The sequence below is a fragment of the Echinops telfairi genome, unplaced genomic scaffold, assembly GCF_000313985.2.
Source record: "Echinops telfairi isolate 266 unplaced genomic scaffold, ASM31398v2 ScPeMD7_23;HRSCAF=83, whole genome shotgun sequence".
Taxonomy (NCBI): domain Eukaryota; kingdom Metazoa; phylum Chordata; class Mammalia; order Afrosoricida; family Tenrecidae; genus Echinops; species Echinops telfairi.
Genome location: NW_022103920.1, coordinates 90,726,189 through 90,750,010, shown reverse-complemented (window position 1 = coordinate 90,750,010; position 23,822 = coordinate 90,726,189). Strand labels below are relative to the sequence as shown.

Genomic DNA, 23,822 nt, shown 5'->3' with positions numbered 1-23,822 from the left:
TTTTGAGAAACGATGTACAAATGCGCTTTACACAATTGATGTGTGTATGGATTGGGATAACAGTTGTATGAGCCCCTAATAAAATGTTAAAAAAAATTTTTTTTAATTAAAAAATAAATTAAAAAAAGTTAAAAAAAAGAAAATTGAAAAAAAAAAAAAAAGATTCTTCAACACTTAGAAAACTCACATCAAAATCACTCCTGGCAAAACAATTTTTCCGAGAAGAGATTACTAGTGACACCTGGCACACCCAGGAGGTCAGTATCCCTGTCAAGTGAAAAGCCAAAACGTGTGTTTTAAAAAAGGAGAGAAAGTAAACGTATATTAGAGTGGAATCACTATACCTATATATTACACCTCTATATAATGCCTTTAGAACCTGTGCAGGGGTCTGCTAGCGTCATTTCTTATTGAAAACAAGGAACCCCAAAGCAGTAGCAATGTCTGGTAGCCAGAACTTCCTTGATCCCTTCCTGTTATGTCTGGCAACGTACTGTGCTTCATCTGCACGCGTGTTTTACACCACCCATGTCATGTAACTTTAATGCAGAAATAATGGAGACTAACTCTTATGAGACAACATAAAACCTCGTTTGCTTCTCTTTTTCCACACGTAAAAGCAGAACTACTTATCTGCAATACAGCCTGAACAGTCAGGCCAAGAAAATGGATCAGTCTTTGAAATATGAAGCCTTGTGTGTATGTTGGACCTAAGTGGCAACAAATTATTTTCTTGCCTACTAGGTGAGGTGGATTATTCAACTCTACTCCCAAAAGCTTGATTAAAATTTTAAAATAGATAATAAGTCATTATTAAGACCAGCTTTAGCCTTTAATTGGAATACTAAAATTCCGTGCAGTTGTGATTTTTTCAAAATGTTTAAACAAATCATTTAAGTGATAATATGGTACTTTATAAAATGTCCAAAATCTTATTAAGTCCATGACAGTATTAATTATTAACACCAGGTTATTTTTAATGTCCCAACTTCAAATTTGACAAGCGTGTTATGAAGTTAGATGTGTACTTCTATATAACTAATTCTCATCTGAATGCATTTTTACCTCCCAGAAATCAAGATGATACATACTGTGTATCTCACATTGCTGAAATCACTGAATTAATGTGAATAAACACTGCCATAGCTTTTAAGGCATTTTACTTTTTATTTCATTTTTATTAGCTAATGCTGTCATCTAAATTTATTTTCAAATAGCTCATAACCAGACCAAAATAAACCCAACACATTATTTTTTCCCATGAGTCTATGTGTCAAAAAAAATACAACCCCCCCTGTTGGTGAGTTCACTGTGACTGACAGAGACCCTACTTGACAGAGTAAATCTGCCATGAAGTTTCCTACGCTGCAGTCTTAGCAGATCACAAGTCTTTTCTTCCTCAGAGCCCCAGTGCGGTCTCAAGCAGCCAACCAACTTTTCAGTCAGCCGCTGAGTGCTGTAACGGCTGTGCCACCAGGGCTACTTTATTCTGTGTCTAGAGGCCGGGAATCAAAGAGATGCTCTTTGAAGAGTTGCTTTGTACCCAAATTCCTGGCAGATACACATGATTAATGGGTTTGCCTGCTAATCACAAAGTTGGGGGTTCAAGCCCACGCAGAGGTACCTTAGGGGAAGGTGTGTGAGTTCATTTCTAAACTATCACCCATTGAGAACCCTAGGGAGCACAGGTCGACTCTGACATTAGAAGACCCCATGAGTTGGGATCAACTCACCAGCAGCTAGGAAGCTGTATACCCTGACAGTGAACTGGTCACTGCACATTTATAGATAGTGTTTGATCCCTTCAGTTCAAGAGCTTAAAATCACCTTGGTGAGCCGATGGGACAAACCGGATGAAATTCCTATTGTGATAAGTATTATGACAGAGAAGTAAACAAAGAGAATAGGACACACACAATGAGTAACAAAACTGACTGAGGTTAGTTCAATGACAAAATAAAAGGAATAAAATAAAAGGAATGCGCCCAGAGAGGAAATGTATGGAGCATTCTTATCAGAGAGAGGTGTATTTGTTAGGGAATGTAGAAAACAAACTATGTAGAATTCAACGGCCTTTTTTTAATTGATCTTAAGTAATACTGTTTATGTGTTCAGCTGCTAACTGCAGGGTTAGCAGTTCAAAACCACCAGCTACGCTGCAAAGACGGGGTTTTCTACTCCCACAGTGGTAGCGGGTCTCTATGAGTTAGCATTGACCTAAAGTTTGGCGTTTCATCTTTGAAGTAAAGTTAGGAAAGATAGCATACAATGAATGACAGAATATGTTCTCAATGGCACCTTTGGCTTTTTGCAAGTCATTCCGTTCTGATTCCTAGCTTCACTTTGTCCCCTGACTCTGAGCAAACTAATACTGAAACATGTATTAGAAAAAACATGTGTAGAAAAAAAATCTATCACTCTTTGCGTAACAGGGTCAAGATATTGTAACATCCTAAAAAAAGTTTTATAGATAAAACAACAGTACATTAGAAACCGTTTATTCACAGTACGATATCAATTCAATTTTCTGATAAAATTTTCCTTGTATCAACATTCTTTTTTTTTTCTACATTATCTTTTCACTTACCATCAGGATTTCGATCTATCCATCATAAACGAAGCAAAGTGGGTAAGGGAGAGAGAATGCAAGACAATAAATGATCTGTGATGAAGTTACAACACGATTTAACATATCTATTTTCAAATATAGATTACATTTTTCAAGAACACATGAATTAATTATTTAAATGCTACCTGGATCAAACACAAGTTAACCCAATTCACAATTTAAAAGTAACATGGAAATAAAATCTATCGATATATTTACGTACCCATTTTCAGAAGATCCCTTTCATAATAGTGTGTTACTCGAGTTAAATGTAACAAGAGAGAAAAAGGTCATTTGACCTAGCTTAGCCGCAAGAAGCCCTAATAGTAATGTGGGTTGGGCCCTGGGCAGTTTTGATCTGCCAACCATTCTGTGGAGGAAAGTTTACATTTTCAGAAACCTGTACAGGTTCGCCAGGTGTCAGAATCGGTTTGATAGTAGTGGATAAGCAAAAATCAGACTCATATGCTAATGACAATAAAGCACTAAATGAATTGGCTAAAAAACAACTAGAAAATAATTTGAGTAAAAGGTGAAATTATAGAATATTAGCATTCCCAGATATTCTTGTTTAAAGTCTTAAAATTTATGCAAATGTTACTATGGGATAATCTTTTTTTTCTCTCTATCTTAGTGTTCTTTAACTTTACAGACAATTATTTTACCTTTAGTTTACTTTGAACCAATGAATGCCTACCATGTGCTGGTTTGGCACTGCCTCATAATCTTTTAAATTCTGTCTACAGAAAAGTATAACATCCAAGTAAGATCTCTGTAACCATAAATTCACAGATGGGTTTAATAGCTCTTTAATGTCTTTTTAAGCTTTTGTTCACTTTCTGTTACCCATTTCTCTATTTTAAAATTGTTTTCAACCAGTATCACTGCTTTTCCTTAAAGGGAAATAAAATAGTCAAATTAAGACATTGGGACAAGATACAACTACATATTGGTATTGTAGCAGAGGCAAAAGGTATAGTAATAGCTATAATGATAAAATGTCCCATTAATAACAAATTATGTGAATATTTTAGTCAATATTTTAAACTTTTTATCTCACAAATCCAAGTGAAAATAACATTAAAAATAGCAATGTTCATTTCAGAATTATTGAACCCAAGTATCTACCATTCCTCAATGCTTTATGGTAAATAAGTACTTTTTATGAAGCCAGCTTTATCCAAGATAATTATACATAATAATATTTATAGAACCCACAGTTTTGAAAATACAGTGGCTACTTCTGGCTCATTTCTTTTCCCTTCTATTTAAAGCAAAATATTTCACAAAGCAGAAATAATAGACTTTTTCAAAGCATGTACAAGTTGTAAACTCACTTAGAGCAGCGGTTCTCAACCGGTGAGCCGCGACCCCTTTGAGGGTCAAATGACCCTTTCACAGGGGTCACCCGATTCAAAACAGTAGCAAAATTATAGTTATGAAGTAGCAACGAGATAATCTTATGGTTGGGGGTCACCACAACATGAGGAACTGTATTAAAGGGTTGTGGCATTAGGAAGGTTGAGAACCACTGACCTAGAACATATATGATTGTCAGAAAATTTACTTACACAAAGAAAACATCCTTTTAACAATTTAAAATGTCATACAAGCAAAGTAGGCATATATGGAGAATAAGACAAAGAATAGGATACTCAGAGATTTTTAAAACTAAGGAAACTACAGGAATATTTTAAAAATACAAATACAAATTTGCTGAAATATGTTATCAGTTATCAGTACATTAAGATGTGTAAACTTTTTAAAGCAATGACTAATTACTCTTATTTTTTAAACAATCAACTTATTATCAGTTTAGTTTCACTCTATAGAACTATAAAATTAGATTCAAGAAAGTTGAGGTCTGCAATAGTCAAATCTCCAATGCACTAAAAATAACTATATAATCTAAAAAAAAGTATATTTAAGAAAAGCAGGCCAAATTTTATATATCTTAAATATCTATTCTTGTATATTTTAGCATTTAAGATTCTAAAGAGTTTAATCATTGAAACCATCTCTGAAACTTTGAATACCTAAATTGTCATCATGGTTTTTCACTAATTCAGACTGGCCCTTTTTTTTTTTCAATCCAAGTCAATTAAATCTCACTAGATGTCAGTCTTCTAGAGGGAATTAAATGTGCTACACCTTGTAAAAATAGAATCAAATATTACAATATATGAAAATCAGTTGAAGAGACACAGCAAAATGCTCATAACACATAGCCATGACGTGGGCATGCAATTTTATTTAAAACTAGAAAGAACATTTTAAAAATTTAATAACGTTTTCTGCTGTGCCTTTTCATCTTAAGCACTTGAGCATTTAACTCAAACCTCCAATAATTTCAACCTCTAATCAAATGGTTGATTAGACTTGTAAATTCACAAACAACTGTATACTTACCTGTTGGTCTTGAATATGAAACAACAACATTTCCTTCCAAGTCAGATGGCATATAACTTCCTTTCAGATAGACAGAAAAGGATGCTGTTCTAGTCATCTCTGGTGCTGTAAGCAATGTCAGAGTCATCAAAGTTAAATAACTTTGACTGCCATTAGCAACAGTTAAAATCTGCGAAGCATTCGTTGCATGTCAGATACTGTCTCCCATGGGGCAGGTACTCCTAATGTGGCTCCCATTTTTTACACATGTGGAAGCTGGACTATAGTCCAACATCACAGAGTTAATATCAGAGCTGGGCACTGAAAGGGTGCCTCACAACTCTTCTGTTCTGCTTTCTTTACTCAGATGAACAGGCAGCATGAGCTGAGAAGCAGGAACACAAGAGGGCAAGTCGATTTGAGGAGAAGATTGCTCTAGCAAGTGGAGGAAAAGAGACTGCAAGGGAAACTGAAGGGTAGGTGCTGGATTTGGATTTAGCTCTGCTGATTTAGCAAATGATGACTGGCCTTCTCTAGTAAAGTAACAGCCTTCAACCTGAATTGAAGATCCATGAGTTATTTCTAACCAGAAATTTGGATTGTTGAGGTTTTTTTAAAAAAATACACTCAACATTATCATGATCAATGGTAGGGAGTCACCTACAAAGCTAAATACTCATTCAATGAGTATTTATTGACTGCCCATTTAGAGAAATTTTTTTTAATTCCTGAGTCTATTTTTAGCAGGGTAGAACATATTAATCTACTATTGATATTGTATGTTTTGTGATTAATCAGTTTTTTGCTTACAAATTTTAGTCAACTCTTGTTGTTTCTTCCCTAAGTATATGGCAGTGGTTTTTTTTAAGCAAGTGTAATATTCTATCAACTTAGAAAAAATACAGGACATTCATCTAACAAGACAAAATGAGAAGGAAGGCCTAAACTTCATGAATAAAAAATAGTACTCCTAAGACAACAGAAAAAGACTCAACAAACCGTATGTACTCGTGTATAAGCCAAGTTTTTCAGCACATCTTTTATACAGTTTTGTGGTAAAATTGGGTGCCTCGGCTGATATCTGGGTGGGCTTATACTCGAGTGTATATGGTAATTCGGAGACCATTTTAACAAGAACTGAGTTAAGGGGTGGAGGTAAGGGAGTCTGTACAAAGATATTTTACTAAAAGTTGCTATTTATGAAGTGTTTACTATTTTAGGCATTTTTATAGATACATTAAATAGAATCATTATCTAACTGAGTCCTTAAAACACCCTTTTTGCATAGTAGGAAAAAACCGGAGGGCTCCAGTGAATAGTAGGGAATTCGTAAGTAGCTTGTCCAAGGTTACACATCGAATTAGAGTCAGAGCCATAACTGTCCAGATACCAAAGCCAATCTTTTCTCAAACCCTCACTGATTCATTAAGCAAGTCAATGAAGACAAACCAAAAAAAGAAAGCCATTCAAATTATAGTCTTGTATTAATTATAGATCTAACTATTTATGGGAAGCATATACTCTTGGTTAACGAATTAAACTCAACAGTTATGGATTGAATGAATGCTCATACTTGGTGAGAAAATGCAAGCAAAACATAACACAGTCTTTGACTTTGGGAAACTCTGGGTCTCACTATTCAGACAGGAAATACAGACCAAAAAATCACCCAGATTAACAATGAAAAATAAATAAAAATTTTAAGCCCAGACCATAATAAACTTTAAGCCAAAATGATGACCTTACCCATCGATTCAAAGGTAAACTGACTGCACGTCACTACTAATGGTGGTTGCACATAAACTGATAATTTAGCTTTCTGCAATGCCAGTCTACTCTGCAGTGTTACCTAAGGAAACAGAAATTGTAATTAATAGAAAATGAAACTTTATCCAAGTTGTTAATATCACAGCTAAAATCACTGGCATATAATTTTAAAAAATCACCAGGACAAAAATACGTAGTCACAAAACATGAAACGTAAGTAGTAGATTAAAAAAAAATTCTAATCAGCTAAAAATGGGCTAAGAAGTTGAATAAACATTTCTACAAACAAGATATGCAAATAACCAATAAGCACATAAAATTATGCTTATTATCATTAGGCTTTATGGAAATGTAAATTACAACCACAATAAGACATCACTGCAGTAGGGTGGCTATCATCAAAAGGGCAGACAATAACAAGTATAAATAACTGATCATTCAAACTAGAAGACCCATACATTGTGGGTGGGAAATTTAAAATGGGACATTCACTGAGGAAAATCGTTTGTCAGTTTCTTAAACAGTTAAACATAAATTTACCACATGACCCCAAAACTCCTCTCCACTCCTAGGTATATGGCCAAGAGGAAAAAAAAATCTCCACACAAAAACTTGTATGCAAATGTTCACAGTAGCATCATTCATAATATGCAAATAACCCAGATGTCCACCGCTGAAACAAAATATATTGTATCCCTACAAAATGAATGGGCACCTCAAAGCTCATCAAAAAAAATCCTATTATATTTTAAGCCCATTTTCCACAAACTTTTTGAAGCCATTTCACATTATTAAGCAACAAAAGAAATGGGGTACTGATACATGTTACAACTTGAATGAACCTTAAAAACATTATTTAAAAGAAGACTCAATCTTTATGGAAGTCGAAAGTCTCATCATTCCCCCTTGGAGCAGTCCGAAGGAGACTGGTGGTGCTAACTGGTAAGTGCTGGGCTGCTAACCAAAAAACTGGCGGTTCACATCCAGCAGCCACGCCGATGGAAAAGGATGAGGTTGTCTGCTCCTGTCAAGATTGAAAAGTTTCAGAAACCCTATATGGAGGTGCCTTGATTCAGAATTGAGCCGGTGGTAGGTTTTCATAGAGACAGAAAGTAGATTAGTAGCTGCTTCAGCCTGAAAGGGGAGCATGTGAGGGATGGAATAGGAAGTGGCAACTCATGGCTATGGATTTCATTAAGGGGTATGAAAATGGTCTCAAATTAGATTATACTGATGGCTACACAGTCTGTGAGTATACTGAAAAGCATTAAATTGTATACTTTAATTGAGTGAATTATATTGTACGATAGGTGAATTATTTCAATAAAGCTGTTCTATCAAACAAAACATGTCATCTGCCCTCATGGCTGCTGTATAACTACATGAAAGATTATATGTATGTTCACTCTTCTTCTCACCTATTATTACAGCATTATAACAAATTATTAATGTTTTCCACTATCCTTTTGTACAAGTTAACTATTCTCTCAAGTTCTTGTTGTTGTTTTTTAACAATGATGTATTTTGGTGTATTTATATTTAGATAAATATAAAACAGTGCATTTTTTTATGGGTAAGACAAAATTACATGACAGCTAATTCTAGGAACTACTTCAAAATAATTAACCACATAACAAAATGTTAATGCTAATACTGACTGTTGCATTTCCAAGCTGGTTACATTTTCAAACTACTGCTCTTGCATGGTGACACAAGAATGCCCTCCCATCCCAATAAGAATCAACAGCTAAGAACTCTGGGTTGGTGATCTGCCTGGGAGAAGGGGAAGGTCTGAGTAGAAAGGACCAGGACGTCTCTTACCCGAGCCCCACTCCCCCAATCGGCATGTCAGCAGAAAGCATAATGCCCAACGATCTTTACTGAGCCACAATGCTAAGGGTGTCATTTTCAGGTTGCCAATGCAAAGGCTTAAAGATCCAACTTTCCTACGGTTTCAGGTCTTTAAAATGCCTCTATTGGATAACTTCACCCCATAGAGTTGGTGAAGATTTTTCACCATCTCCTGCCAGCAAAGGGTTGCTAGAGCAACCAAATCAGAATCTCTGGGGTAGACATAGGCACTGATATTTTTTAATTGGGTTTAATTTTCTATTTGCCTTCTATGGACAAGAGCTGAGAACTATCCTTCCATGGGGTGTCTTGCTAAGAAATACTCCAGTCTAATATACAAGATTCTAGTGTGAGTTGAAATTGTACTGGATGGCAGTGAATATAATAGATATTTCATTATTAGCTGACAAAATATTTGCCCTTGCAAGGACATACTTATTTCTATAAAGGCAGGTTTTTTTCCCCTTTGTGTAAAAGGCACACTTTATTCCTTAATTATATATAGAATTAGATTCAATATGTCTTATATTTTAAGCGATGTGAGTATTCTGTTCAAAATTTAAAAATAAATCAATAGGACAACCATATAAAGACAACTATTTATGCAGATAATGAGCATAAGCACAACAAATGAAGAACTGGGCCTCAATTTCTCACTTTGCAAACACTGGGAATACATGGGAAATGGATATTCAACACGGTTTCCTTAACAAATTCTGACCATTATAGCTGAGATGCTACATTTTTACTAAAACCTTGATGGTACTTATGGGAAGAAAAGCTATGCACATTGTGCAATTTGCTTTCAAATACCTAGGCCATAAGGAAACAAGGCACAATTTCAACATTTTGTTGCTAACAACATAATGCTAGTCTCAGAAAAGTAGTCCCGTGACTTACTGGGTTACTTACTGAACTGCTTAGTCAAAAGGTCAGCAGTTCAAAGCCACAAGAAAAACTGAGCACAAATTGAGGCTGTCTGCTCTTGTGAATATTTACATCCTCCCAAACCCACAGGGGTAGTTCTAATTTATCCTATAGAATCAACTCCACAGCACTGAGCGAGTTGTCAGTCAGTGAGTGAGCAAGCAGTCAGAAGAGAACAGTCTCTGGAAACAGGCAATTGAGCGAGTGAAAGCTGAAGGTCAGTGAACACGAGGAAGATCCTAAATGAGATGGACTCTCGTGCGGTTGTTAACAATGGGCTCAAACAGAACAATTCTGAGGACAGCACAGGACGGGGCAGTGGTTAAGTCTGTGCTACAGACGGTCGTTCTGAGTCCAAAGTGAATGAATGGACAGCACCAAACCTCAACAGCAAACTCAAAACCGAACTCATTGCCATCAAGTCGAAGGTGACTCATACCACCCTAGAGAACAGGGTAGAACTGCCCCTGTGGGTTTCTGAGACTGTAACTCTCTCTTGAGTAGAAAGCTCCATCTTTCAGGAAGGACTAGTGGTTTTGAACTGCTGGCCTTGCAGTTAGCAACGCAATGCATAACCACGACACCACCAGGGATCCTACAACAACAACAACAAAGTAGTCATATATTTTTAAATGACAATTGGTAATATTAATGCTAAAAACCATGAAATGTAGATATATATATATATATCCATTCTAATAAAGGGTTCATGTACATTCTCTTATTTCATCGTCAAAATACTGTAAACAGGTACTACCATCTACATTGTTTTACAGAAGAGAAAACAAGGACTAGGAGAGGCTATGTAATTTGCCCAAGGCCACCCTTGGCCAAAAAAAAAAGAATTAGGATTTACCTGTAGTTTGTAGGACTCCCAAGTCCATATATTTAACTCCACTAAAGTTAAATCTAAAACTAACACTGCAACTGAAGGAGAAAAAAAGGGTCTCCCATTTTACAGTTTAAGAAATAGAGGTTCGGGGGACGGACAACAGAAAAGTGGGTGAAGGGAGACGTCGGACTGGGCAAGATATGACAAAATAATAATTTATAAATTGTCAAGGGCTCATGAGGGAGGGGGGAGTGAGGAGGGAGGGGAAAAAATGAAGACCTGATGCCGGGGGCTTAAGTGGAGAGCAAATGTTTTGAGAATGATGAGGGCAATGAATGTACAAATGTGCTTTATACAATTGATGTATGTATGGATTGTGATGAGTTGTATGAGCCCCTAATAAAATAATTAAATAAAAGAAATAGAGGTTCAGGAAAACTCAGTAACATGCCCAAGACCATAGAGCTAAAAACTGTGACTAGGTTCATGTGACAAGGCTTAGTTTTCAAAGTGCAAGTGAAAAAGCTTTAAGTTAGTAAGATGCTGTTTGTGGAAGAGCTGGCATTCTGACACTGCCAGGCATCACAGTGTCCTCCCAGACAGCAAAGACACAGCCCGACATTGTTTCAAATAAGAACGCTCTGGATTTGGATTAGAGGCACGATCGTGATCTCTCTCATACACAGATTCGTTGAGTCCCGACAATGGGCTAGGCCTTTTGAAAACGTGAATCAAGGAGGTATGTGATAAAAATAACTACAGTAACAAAGAATAGTTGTGTTGAAGCCAAGAAAAGAGGTAAAGACTTGGCTAGATTATAAAAGTCATATTTTAAAAGAAAAAATAATTATAGAATATTAAGGGGAAAATATAAACGTTAACACGAGAATTTTCCATGCGATTTTCCGCTTCTCACAAAATGAAATGTGATCCTTAGGAAACATAATCTTGAGTTTTATGCTAGATAAATAAACATGCCTCCAAAGGCCAGGTAGGAACAAGCACTCTGCCTCGCTGCCTGGAATTGATGGTCTCGCCTCGTGCTCAAGGTAGCCACATCTTCATTCACTGGGAACGGATGGAAAACTTCTCTCAATTAACAGGATTTATTATGATGGAAACTTGCAGGGTTATATATCTTGGCCGTTGTTGTTATAAAAGGCCATAAGGAGAGATTTATAGCTGAAATTTGTATAAGAACTGTCAGATGGAATCAGGAAGTCATTGTGTCTGCTGGGTAAGTCCAGCCGAGTTTTGTGCAACTCTTGTGCGTCGGATTCTTTCTGGTGCATTAAAACGGCAATGAGAAACAGAAACGGGCCTCGGTCATTTTTAAATGTAGCTGATTCCACTCATTGAGGAGCATTTTCCAGGAGGATCAGGACACCCTTCTGAGGTGGCTATTCCATAGGGAAGCCTTAGAATGGTACAGGAGCGATAGGAGTTATTTGTAGCAAATAACTGGTTAGGAAGAAAAATTAGCATAAGCTTAATTATCTGGTTAGATGCAAGATTTCGTTTTTCAATTAACAGGGAACTTCGTTCGGCACCGTTGCATGTCTGTGTCTGAACAATATAATTAGATATGAAAGATGTTTCCCTACACAACATTCTATAGATCATTCCTGGAACTCTGCAGGTATTTTTCTGCTCCCCAACCCCCAAGTGTGTGATTTCTTGCCACGAATGCTTTTCCAGACCCAGAAGTATTAATGAGATAGAGGCTTTGATTGGATAGGGGAAGGGGAACTGGGGAAAGACCACCCTTGTTTCCAGTGGCCAGAATCCAAAAAAATTAGCTGAGGAAACTGTTATAAGATTGGGCTCCCTTCAACTTCTACCAAAGATCTCCACACTTAGGCCACCCGCTGGATCCAGTGTAAGCGAACACAATTGGTAAAGTCTGGTTCCCTGTCAACCTCCTCCAAGGATAGCAACCCATAATCTAAGAAAATATAAAGCCCTGTCCAAGTTTTGACTAAGTGAATCGCCAAAGTCCACAACGTTCCCTGGCTTCCAAGGTCTGGGCAGTGATAACTATTTTCATCTTAATAATGTGCTGACTGATTACCACACTTGAATCTAAATGGCTTAAGAGGGTTCTACATTTGAGTTCTAGTTCTAAAATTCTACAATGACAGGACCAAAAATCTTAACCCAAACCACATCCCTCAAATTCTATTATTCCAGGGCTATCAATTTGTTACTACTCTACTTTGTGGCTTCTTCATTTAATACTTCCTTGCTATAAATATATCCATGTAAAGCTAATGTTATGGCACACAGAAGACCAGGGGTTCTTCTCAAACAAACATATACTCATCTAGATAGAAGATATTACTAGCAGCCATATGATCTTCAATATAACTTTACATATGATTCACAATACGGCAGTTAACTTTTTTATTATGAATACCAAGCACACAATTCCTTTAGCACATTTAAAACCTTAATCATATTTCTAGGGGAAAAAATCCCTTTGCTTATGCTAAGCATTTAAATAAGGGTATAAATAATTTCTAATAAATGCTTACCTTGTATCCATATTGCTATAAACACAGTTATCAGTTTTAGACATATAGTAATTATGTCTAAATAGAGAATATTATCTATTCACTATCCAGGGATAAGCCAAACAGAGTTTTCAAGGGCTTATTTTGCATTTCCATAAGCTACTTAGCAGGTGATCATAGTGCAGATGTGATGAAACATATAATAGTGTTTGTACATTACAGTCTGAAGCCGTGGTACAATACCTTCACTGTGACTGAAGGGACAAGGTCAGTTCCCACTTCAACATCAGAGGCTTGCTGTGAACACCAGAACCGAGAAGAGAGGACAGGAAAGAGTAAGCCAATATTACACATCAGTGAGTGAACACAACAGGTACGATACATACTTCCCACCAAAAAATAGGAAAACTTAACTTGAAAAGGATTTATCACTGTGATGACAGACTGAAAGACTCAATATGACTTTTTTTGGATACCTTCATCAGGAAAGTGATGAGCTAATATTAAAAACAGCCACCCCCTAAAAAGGAAAGCCAAGTTCACATATTTTATGAAACTCATCTATTTCCAAAGTTACTTAAATGTTGAAACTCATTATTCCTATTAACTTGCTCTTTATATTGCATAGAGGAAGGGCACCCATTCTTTTGGGCCCTTGTATTTTCAACTTTACAAAGGTAAGTGTTATTCTGATGGATGACACGTAACGTATGGTACAGAGAATGTGTACGTCCACACTTAGAAAATACAATTCAAGTGAGAGAGAGAGAGAAAGTTTACTAGTGCATATCATAAACTAACTCGGTAAGCTCCTCTGACAATCAGCTTGGGAAGAGTGAGTTTGAAAAATCTCCACTCTAGAATAGGCTAAGACCAAGAAGTAACATTTTCTAATAATGCTCATATGAATTTCCACAAAGTCTCTATCAAATCTGTGAATCTGATCCATTGTGCTTTAAATTAATCGTTTCTTTTTTTTTTTAACTAAGAAAAACTTCAGCCACTTAGAAACAATAAGGATCACTATGACGTAATGAGTCTTGCCAGAAATAAGAGCGGAGAGATTCGTATTTTTTTATAACTCCACAGGCAACAGTATGTGAACTCTGATCCAGCACCTCAACGAGGGAGATCAGATAGCAATTCTTGTTTCCTCTATAAAAGACTTCACCCTAATATAAATTATATTCTCTCTTTTTGAGATATGAGCTTTCATAATAATTATTCAAAATAACATATTAAGCCAGGCTTTATGTTTGAACATTATCTAAAATCCAGGAAATAGTTTACATTTAGCCATCCACACACATCAAGAGGAGAAACCAGCATCTCTTGTTTCCTGCTCTTCTCAACCCATGTCTCAACACCTAGATACTTCAAGAACAGCAGTCCTCTGGGAACATAAAATTATAGCCAGAGAGAAATGGCCCTACGAAGATACCATAGCACCTTAGACACATAAATCATAGAGTTAATGTTTTCCAATGGGATGAAAATGATACTCTCAAGAAATAGCTTAGGAAAAATAGTAAGGCAGGGAAAATGAAGTTGGAAATAGACACCTGGTTGAGAGGAAATAGCACTATGGGTTACCAGAAGGGAAATATACATTAAAGTATAATGCTACTGCATAGTCCTTTCCTACAAAGATGAAATGTTTCTAAAAAAAAAAACAACAGAAAATGAACTCCTCATTCCAAACAGCGTATGATTAAGAGAACCCAGAAAGAATTATATAAGTTGCCCAAAGGAAAAAAATAATCATTCCCCAGGCAAAAAAAAATGTGTGTACATTTGTCAGCTAACTAAGCAAAAAATGTTCCACTCAGGCTACACCCTTCAGGTAGAGTGAGAAATGGTGTGTGCTGAATGGCCAATGTTTAAAACAGTGCTTCTACTATATGACTCCGCTGGGTGAATGTTTCTTTCATATAGAGGTGGGTTTTTTTTCAGTGCGCCCAATTTACTATGCTATGGCAATGGTAACGTGATTTTTATCACAACTCAGGTTGGCTGTTTCTATTAAGATTAATCTTTAAAATACTCATGGCAACCACTTATTATATTATGCTCTGATGCCAAATATTGAGGTCATTTCCCAGACAAAATTATATGATATGAATTCCAAATATAGCAAAACCAGTGAATTCAATCCCATTGCCTAAAGTAATCAAATTTTGGTAGACATACAGATAAACAATAATTTTTTCCCAAATTGTAAGAATGACGTCTCCTTTCACCCACTTTTCTGTTGTCCGTCCCCCAGGGAAGAGGTCACATGTAGATCCTTGTAATTGGTTCCCCCTTTCCAACCCACTCTCCCTCTACCCTCCCAGTATCGCCACTCACACCACTGGTCCTGAAGGGATCATCCGCCCTGGATTCCCTGTGTTTCCAGTTCCGTGTATACCCCCTGGTCTAGCCAGACTTGCAAGGTAGAATTCGGATCATGATAGTGGGGGGCAGAGGAAGCATTTAGGAACTAGAGCAAAGTTGTATTTTTCATCGTTGCTACATAGCACCCTGACTGGCTCGTCTCCTCCCCAAGATCCCTCTGCAAGGGGATGTTCAGTGGCCTACAAATGGGCTTTGGGTCTCCAGTCCACACTCCCCCCATCATTCACTATGGTAAGATTTTTTGTTCTGATGATGCCTGATACCTGATCCCTTCGACACCTTGTGATCGCATAGGCTGGTGTGCTTCTTCCATGTGGGCTTTGTTGCTTCTGATATGATAAAATAATAATTTATAAATTATCAAGGGCTCATAAGGGAGGGGAAAAAGAGGACCTGATGCCAGGGGCTTAAGTGGAGAGCAAATGTTTTGAGAATGATGAGGGCAATGAATGTACAAATATGCTTTACACAATTGATGTATGCATGGATTGTGATAAGAGTTGTATGAGCCCCTAATAAAACGCTTAAAAAATAAATTAATCAAATAAACTAAAAAAATAAATTTTTAAAAATTGTAAGAATGAAATATAACAAAAGAGTACCCAAATAAGTAGTTAAAGAAAAATAAACAAGGGCATGAGGTAATATAACCAAGAACTGTCCCCCTTTCATTCCTCTTGTTTCTCAGTTTATTCATTCATTCTTGGAATAAATATATATTGAGTGTCCACTATGTGACAGGGAACAGAGGATTTGACAGGAAATAGGACAAGTGGTGAGATGTGGGTGGTGACGCTGCTGCTGCTGATGATGATGATGATAATGATGATGAAGATTAAAATGTGTTATGATTATCCTAACAATTCCATCAAAGTAGATTCTAGTATGATGTCCAGTTTACTGAAGAGAATATTGATACTTAGAAACTTAAGTAACTTGTACTGGGCTCCCCAAGAGAGAGCCAAATAGTTGCTGGACCAGTTGTCCACTCTTAAACTAATCCCCTCCTCCACTACCTAACAATGTATTAAAGACTAATTTATCTTTCCTTGTATTAGGTGGTACATAAATATCTGTCAAGGAATCATGAGGAAAAACTCATGAAGCCAGAATTATTCATCTAGATTAGAATTAGCTCAATACTTAGGAAATAAAATTTAAATATTTTAAAATTATTAGCACAAAATAGAATCAGAAGAAAGCAAGAATCTCTTCTGCTTCTGCTCCCTCTTCCTCTCTTTCTGACCCATTTATAAACAGAAATCCTCTCTAAGGGTCGCCTGAGAGATGTTAAGAGGCTAGAAATGCTTTTATCTAGAAAATAATAAATCCTGAAATATCTTACCCACCCAGAAGTTTTCTATTAGGAGGTCCAGAATTTACACTGATTGTTTGGCCCCCGTTCATCAGCGCCCACCACTATCATGTACCTCAGTAAGAGCTCCAAAGACAACTGCAGACACGGAATCCAAAGTGGGTGAAACCACGGCAGACACTGTCAGGTCGTCTTCTCTCTCAGTTATGGGCCAAACACCTGTCATCAAAAAATACATATATAAATAACATATATGCCAACATGAAATAAAATCTGTACCACATAGCTTTTTCTAAGGGTTTGGATATACCATATTGTAAATTTAAAAATAGACCTGCTCACAAGTTGAAAAATCTCATGCAGCACAGAATTAAAAGCTTGAAGCTAATTCTTTTCCTTAGCAATACTGTAAAGGAGAACTGTCATTAAAAAGATTCACATGGGCGTGACACAGGGTTTGATCAAGAGTGGATAATAATACCTCTCCTGCACTACAAATAGAAGTCCAAATTAGCACAAATCATTTGACAATAGTTTGCTGATAACGATCAAAATATAAAAGATACGTATCATCCTGTTACCTAACAATTCTACTATCAAAACGTATGCAATATTCACAAACATGCCTAGGCAATTCAATGTAACACGGTTGCCAGTTGTGTTTAAAAAGTTAAATAAAAACTGAAGACAAACTAAATGGCCATGTATCGCCAAATATGGAAATGGCTAAATTAACTATGGCATATGCATACTGTTTGATGACCCAAAACTATAACTCAAAGTGCTGCCAATGCTTACAGCTTACACACTGATAGAAAAAGAATGCCAAGGCACGCCCATTAATTTTTCAAAAGATGTAAGACAATGTGTCTAATATCCACATAGTGTACTATAAATTAATAACATGAAAATCTCATGAAAATGTAGACTAGTACACAAAAATGTTTGCTAAGAATAACCTTAGAATGGTAGCATTAAGATTTGGGGCTGAAGGGAAATTTATTTTTCATTACTTAGCCTTTTAGAACTGCTTCAATTATTTTTAATACATGCATGGAATTTTCAAAAATTTAAAGATGTTTATGCATGTAATTAGATACTCTGAACAAGTGACGGATACTAACGAAAAAGGAAATATAAATGACATTTACACACGTCTTGGTGTGTATGGCTGCCTACTCAAGAATGGTGCCTCTCTGGGCCTTTTTGGTTGGCAGAGCCCTCGTTTGGTTGAGGTATTCACCTTCAAGTCAGGGGGAATCCCAAGTGGCCAAATTTATCTAATCACGGTGATTCTGTTCTTTACTGTTTTAGACACACATCTGACTGCCTCCTGGCAAATGAGAAGGGAAGCTGGGAGTAGAAGGTGGAAGGATAGATTCTGGGAAAGCTAGCCCTCCCTAACAAAAAGAGAGACTAAAGAGACCTTTCTCTCTTCTTTAGAAACCTTCACACAATGGCTATACCTACGGAGACCATCCTGTTCTTGTGAGAGGAAACAACCCCCACAGGATGAGGATGGCTGACTACACATATGGGAAGTATGGACAGCTTTTGAATAACACCATAAATTGGCTGCCTCACAAAAAGAAGGATCGCCTGTAATTCCCAACAGGCCATCCTACCAAAGGTTGCTCATTCCTCTCCCAATAATCATTCTACAAGTCCTCTTTACGAAAAGAGCCTGCATTTTGTTATGAGGAACAAAGTGCTTAGCTATTAATATGAACTTTTCCAGTTGCTTTTGCAACATGAAGAAGCCAACGTGAAGTTGGTCAGGGAGTGGCTTCCAGGAAAGTGCCTTCACAGGGTTGACTCAGCTACGGATGTGGAGAGAAGACCTCCAGAGGACATCCTGACCATCAGATGACCCACAGCAGGACTTTAGTCTTGGGTGACTGTGCAGCTCGCTAGATGGCCCATCTCTGAACGCCTCTTCCATATTTCTTTTCCATAAGAAATTAACGTCTACCTTATTTAAGCCTTATTTGGCTATTTTGTTATATGCAGCCAAATATAATCCTAAAAGCCACCTCCTTCCATCAAAGTCACCAAGCACAAATGTTTCTAACACTCAACCGTTAGAGCCAACCGAATTACCCCAAACACTATGCACTATAGACTAACCATGTTTATTTATATGTTCCATGTCCTATTCCTGTGTCTCTCTCTTCTTGAACACACAACTGGGTAGGAGTCTCCCTCATCACTGTACCCATTCCTTCATATTCAAACCAAGTAGAAAACAACCGACTGTATAAAGCACATGGCAACACCATCATTGAGTGCCGACCAGCAGATGTTGACTACTGGTAACAAAACTGCTCGGCAGGATTCACGCTAATGAGTAGAATATGAAAACCTTCACACATACATGAGCCATACAGAAATTATTACTATTAATTTCATGCTTAGAGCATACATTCCTCATATAACTTAGACACCTAAAATCAACTTCAAAAAACTTTTATGACAGTAGATAATGTACACCATGTGCACAACAAAATGTATGTTTAAATTGGCTTTAAATTTGTCTGTGACTCTTACTTTGGGAAAAAAAAGTCTTTTAAGTACTGAACATAACTCACAAAACTGTGAACTAGTTTTGCAAGTCTAAGCCACTGTACTAAAATAAGTAACATTGAAATAAGTAATAAAGTCATCACAAAGTGTAGACTTTGAACTTCTCATAATCTCCTGTAATTAAGCAATTTGTACGTTATATAGAATTTGTTGTTCAGTACCTCAGAGTCATTTCTGACTCACAGCAGCCCTGAGTATAATAACAAGAAATACTACCCATGCCAGCACCTTGCTCAGTATTTTAGGTTTTAGAAATAGAGTTTAGTTTGGTTTCAGAATACGAAATATTTTCCATATTGGGAAATAAAATGTTTAAAGACTACTTTTTTGAAAATCTTTTCTGCCTCTTTTTCAGGAATGAAACCAAATGATTGTAGTACGGAAGGGGCAGTGAACGTCCAATACTTCTAATACTGAACTGTTACAGCCACCCGCGTTATCCCAAACATTATGCCCTATGTTAACTGAATGTTAACTGAAATTTGAGGTTATGTAAATAATGAGTTCTGTACCCAAGTCTGTAGGTAAAACCCCAGCTTAATTAGCAGCTATTTCAAGGCACACATAAAGATCAAGATAATGACTAGAAAAACAGCTTTAACCTTCTCACCCAAGGACATCACTATGGCCACCAAAAAATTACTTTTAGCTGTCACCGATTTTCTGAGACATTTCATACACAATTAAGAGTTCATCAAAATATCGTTAGCATGTTGTTTACAGAAAGGGCAAAATCACAAGGCACAAAATCTAGAGTGAAAAATCACATGAACTTTATTTAATGAACTCTAAATATCATGCTTCTCATATGTTTGCTACACTTCCCCAATTATATGGGGGTTTCCCTTTTTTATTTTAAAACAATTTATTACAGTAAATTATACATTATATCCATTTATCACTTTCACCATTTTCAGGGTAAGATTCAGGGGCATTAAGTACATTTACCCTGTTGTATATCCATGGCTGCTATGTATTTCCAGAATTTTTTCATCAGCCAAACAGAAGCTCTAGTCCCACTAAACAATAACTCCCCGTCTTTCCGCCACTCTCTTGTAGCCACTGTTTTGTTTCCATTGATCCCACAAACACTGGTATCAAAAATGGAAGGGGGGGGAATCAGTATGTTGTAATTGTATGCATCCCATTTTAACCATTGCTGTGTTTTATTGTACAGAGTGGCTCTGAATCAGATCCGACTGAAAGACACCCAGCAACAAAAATAGCATCTAACATGGGAGTGATTACAACAGTGATTTCTAAGTATTAGACTACTTACAAGCCCTAAGTTCACTAGTTTACTTGTAGGACATTAAAAAAGAAAGTGTGAAGCCAATGCATATTAATTTTATGTTAATAATCATATTTTAAATTGCGTTATGCACATTTCTCAGGATCAGAGGAATGCGATCTTGGTAACATAGACAGAAATATGTAGATTTAGTCAAGGGACCGAGTCGGGCTTGAGATCAACTATGCTGCCTTGGTGGGCTTTGATGCTCTGCTTCTTTTATTATTCCTACTTTTTTAAACATTTCTTTTTTGTAAAAGTCCTTTTTTTTCTCATTAAAAAAATACTTTTACCTGACCCTGAGAAGGAAACATAAAGTAATGCTTTTCACATGTTTAATTCAAACTGCAGGATTGGTTTCTCTTCTTAATTTACAATAAAATTATACCCCTGTGAATCCCAAAGTAAGATAATATTGAGTTATTCGAAACTCAAGAACTGAAAATATCATCAGCCTCTGAGTCACTTGAAATCAGAACACTGCAAGCTACACTCCATTTGGATGGCTAATTAACTACAAACATAAATTATATCACTGAGCTGTAAATGACTACATTTTTAATAAATGGTAATGTGTACATTGCTTTGGTATGAGGTTTTCTACTCCCATAAAGAGTTACAGTCCTGGAAGCCCATGGGGCAGTTCCACATTGTCCTATATAAGGTCTCTATGAGTCAGAATCCACTTGACAGCAGTGAGTTTGGTTTTTGCTATCACATACAAAGGAACCCCGGTGGCATCATGGGTTGCTGGGCTCCTAGAAACAAGGTCAGTGGTTCAAGCTCACCAGCAACTCCTTGGAAAAAAGATGAGGTTGGCTGTTCTGGTAAAGATTTACAGTCTTGGAAACCCAAAGGAGAAGCTCTCCTCTGAACTATATGATTTCTACGCAGTGGATTAGACTTGATGGACATGTATTAGGTTTTTTGTTTTTATCAAATACAAATTAAGCCCCAAGACCTTGTGTGCTAATCATCACTGTTGTTTTTACATATGTGATTTAAATTAAGTCTATTAAGTCTAAGAAGAAAATTACTACATTGTGCATACATATGACACAGATGTATAAATATAAAGCATTACACATACAAGAAGATAATGTGAATTTTGCAGTGGATACTGATGAAAATCAAATACTAAGAAGCTACATATAAGATACCTTGTGTTTTGTTAACATCTTTGATGATTTTCTGAAGTTCCTTCAATTCCATATCAAGTTCCTCATAGTTTAGTTCTCTAGATTCAACTTTTGGAGCTTGAAACAGAGACGGGTCTGTCCCCAGGTATGAACACTGCAGGTGGCCATCATCACTCAGAGTGACTATTACACCCTTTAAATCACTACACAAAAGAGGAAAAAATGAGAAGTAATTTTAAAATGAGGTGGATTGAGTCTTCACTAAGCATATTTTCACTCAACTCAGCTTTAGTACAGCATTAAAAAAAATTATATATATATATATAGCATTTCCCTTGAAAGAATCAATACAAATGTTTCAACATAATTTATATTTACAAAAGTATTTCCAGTATTCATTACAGGAGTGAGAAGGAGGGGTCCCCTAGCAATTATAGTACCTATCGCTGATTGGAACCTAGGAGTTCCACGGTGGTGCCAACGGTTATCAAACGAAACCACAAGGTTGGAGGCCCAAGACACACACACACACACACGCACACACCCTGAAACACTTCAAAATAAAGGCTTGGTGATCTACTTCTGAAAAATCAGTTAATGAAAACCCTACAGAACCATTTCTACTCTGACTCATAACTTGGAATCAACTCCTCGACAACAGGTTGTATTGGAACCTAAGTAATCCCCTAAAGGTTTCAAGCACTAGACGTTTAATCCTCACTTCGGGTACACTTAGCAGACTGGTAATAAGTATGTGAACAACTCTTATAAGACTGTAATGGATCAAGAGATGAGTCTGGGCTGGTAGTTAGATGAAGAGCAGCGTGCAGGCTGAGAACTTTCTGGGGACAATGCAGGGGGTGAAAGGGCAAAGGCGAGTTGGAAAGTCCTTTAAAGTCAAAAGGAGAACTGTGCCTCGGACCCTGTCCCCCTTCCCTCCCTCTTCTCTCGGTCCTCATCAGGGCTTCCTCCACACACACTCCCCGTCCTGCAGCCTTCCCGCAGCCTTCGGGTTTGTTCTCTTTCTCTGCACTCACACAAGTAGTTCACTGGTTGGCTAAGCACCTCCTTCTCGATCACGTTTTCAATCCTGATAATCTCTTTTCTTCCCCAGCCTTTCATTTATGCCTTCTCTCTTAAGGCTCTCTTGTCTCCATTTTATTCTACAAAGTAGCTGCAGTCTATAATTTATAGAAAATTTTAACTCTCCAAATAAAAAAAATGAAATTCAAGTTTTTCTGAACTTGCCATAAAATGTTGGGATCAACACTTAAATTGCTTCCTCCCAAGAAAGGGAAAAAAAAAAAAAAAACGTCAGCAATGTCACAATTATTTTGAGTGGAAACATGATAGGTTCATTTGTTTGGCTTTGGGGGAGTTTGCTTTCTAATGTCCTTTGGTTTAGAAAACAACAAGAACCATACTTTCTCCTCTGTTCTAAAAGGTAAAGATTAAATAAAAATACTAGAAAAGATCATGGGATGGGAGGAATGGTACTATTCATCTGAAGAAGATAAGTGTGGATACCGTATATAACAGAAGTCTAGGTCTTATTCAAAGAGTCGCGATGGCATAGTGGTTATGCATTGGGCTGTGATCCAAAAGGTCAGCAGTTAAAACCCACCAGCACTTCTCAGCTTCCTATGCCTGTAAATAGTTACAGTCTAGGAAACTCACGGGCCTTTTCTACCTTGTCCTATAGGGGCACTAGGGGTCAACATTTACTCAACGGCACTGAGGAAGAGTTACACCCTCAGAAACTCACAAGGGTAGTTCTAACCTGTCCTATAGGGTCACTATGAGTCAGTGTTGACTTATGGGAGTGGGTTTCAGTTTTGAAGTCCTATTGTTTATTCTAAGAATTTTTAAAACTCCTCAATGCCAAGTCCTTACAAACGATCAGATTATGAACCTTAACACACAGCTCAACTGATTTGAGAGTAATTACTACTCAATCCTTCCCAGGAAGTGGCCACTACCCACCACTTCATCACCTGCCATAACTACACATTCCTATTTACACAAGGGGCATCACTCAGGGACATGGGTGGGTGCGGACCGCACAAGAGACATTGTCAGAAGAGGTTAAAAAAAAAATGCTGCTTTTTTTGTTTGTTTGTTTTTATAAAAAATATCCCTGTAGCCAATTATAACATCAAACACATTTTGTAACCCCAGCTTACATGTGTCAATATACCTACAGGGCTAAAA

At 36.9% G+C, this 23,822-nt stretch overlaps 1 protein-coding gene across 1 annotated transcript in view; it reads right to left on the bottom strand.

Moving 5' to 3' along the window:
* Positions 1 to 23,822, bottom strand: part of BBS9 (Bardet-Biedl syndrome 9) — a 578,043-nt gene that overhangs the window by 325,395 nt on the left and 228,826 nt on the right. Inside the window, exons 11-16 of the mRNA XM_045288670.1 lie at positions 21,633 to 21,814; positions 16,714 to 16,817; positions 13,130 to 13,183; positions 6,743 to 6,845; positions 5,018 to 5,122; positions 2,588 to 2,602 (exon numbers count right to left, since the gene is read on the bottom strand). Coding sequence (XP_045144605.1) covers positions 2,588 to 2,602; positions 5,018 to 5,122; positions 6,743 to 6,845; positions 13,130 to 13,183; positions 16,714 to 16,817; positions 21,633 to 21,814 — 563 coding nt within the window. The remainder of the gene's footprint in view (positions 1 to 2,587; positions 2,603 to 5,017; positions 5,123 to 6,742; positions 6,846 to 13,129; positions 13,184 to 16,713; positions 16,818 to 21,632; positions 21,815 to 23,822) is intronic.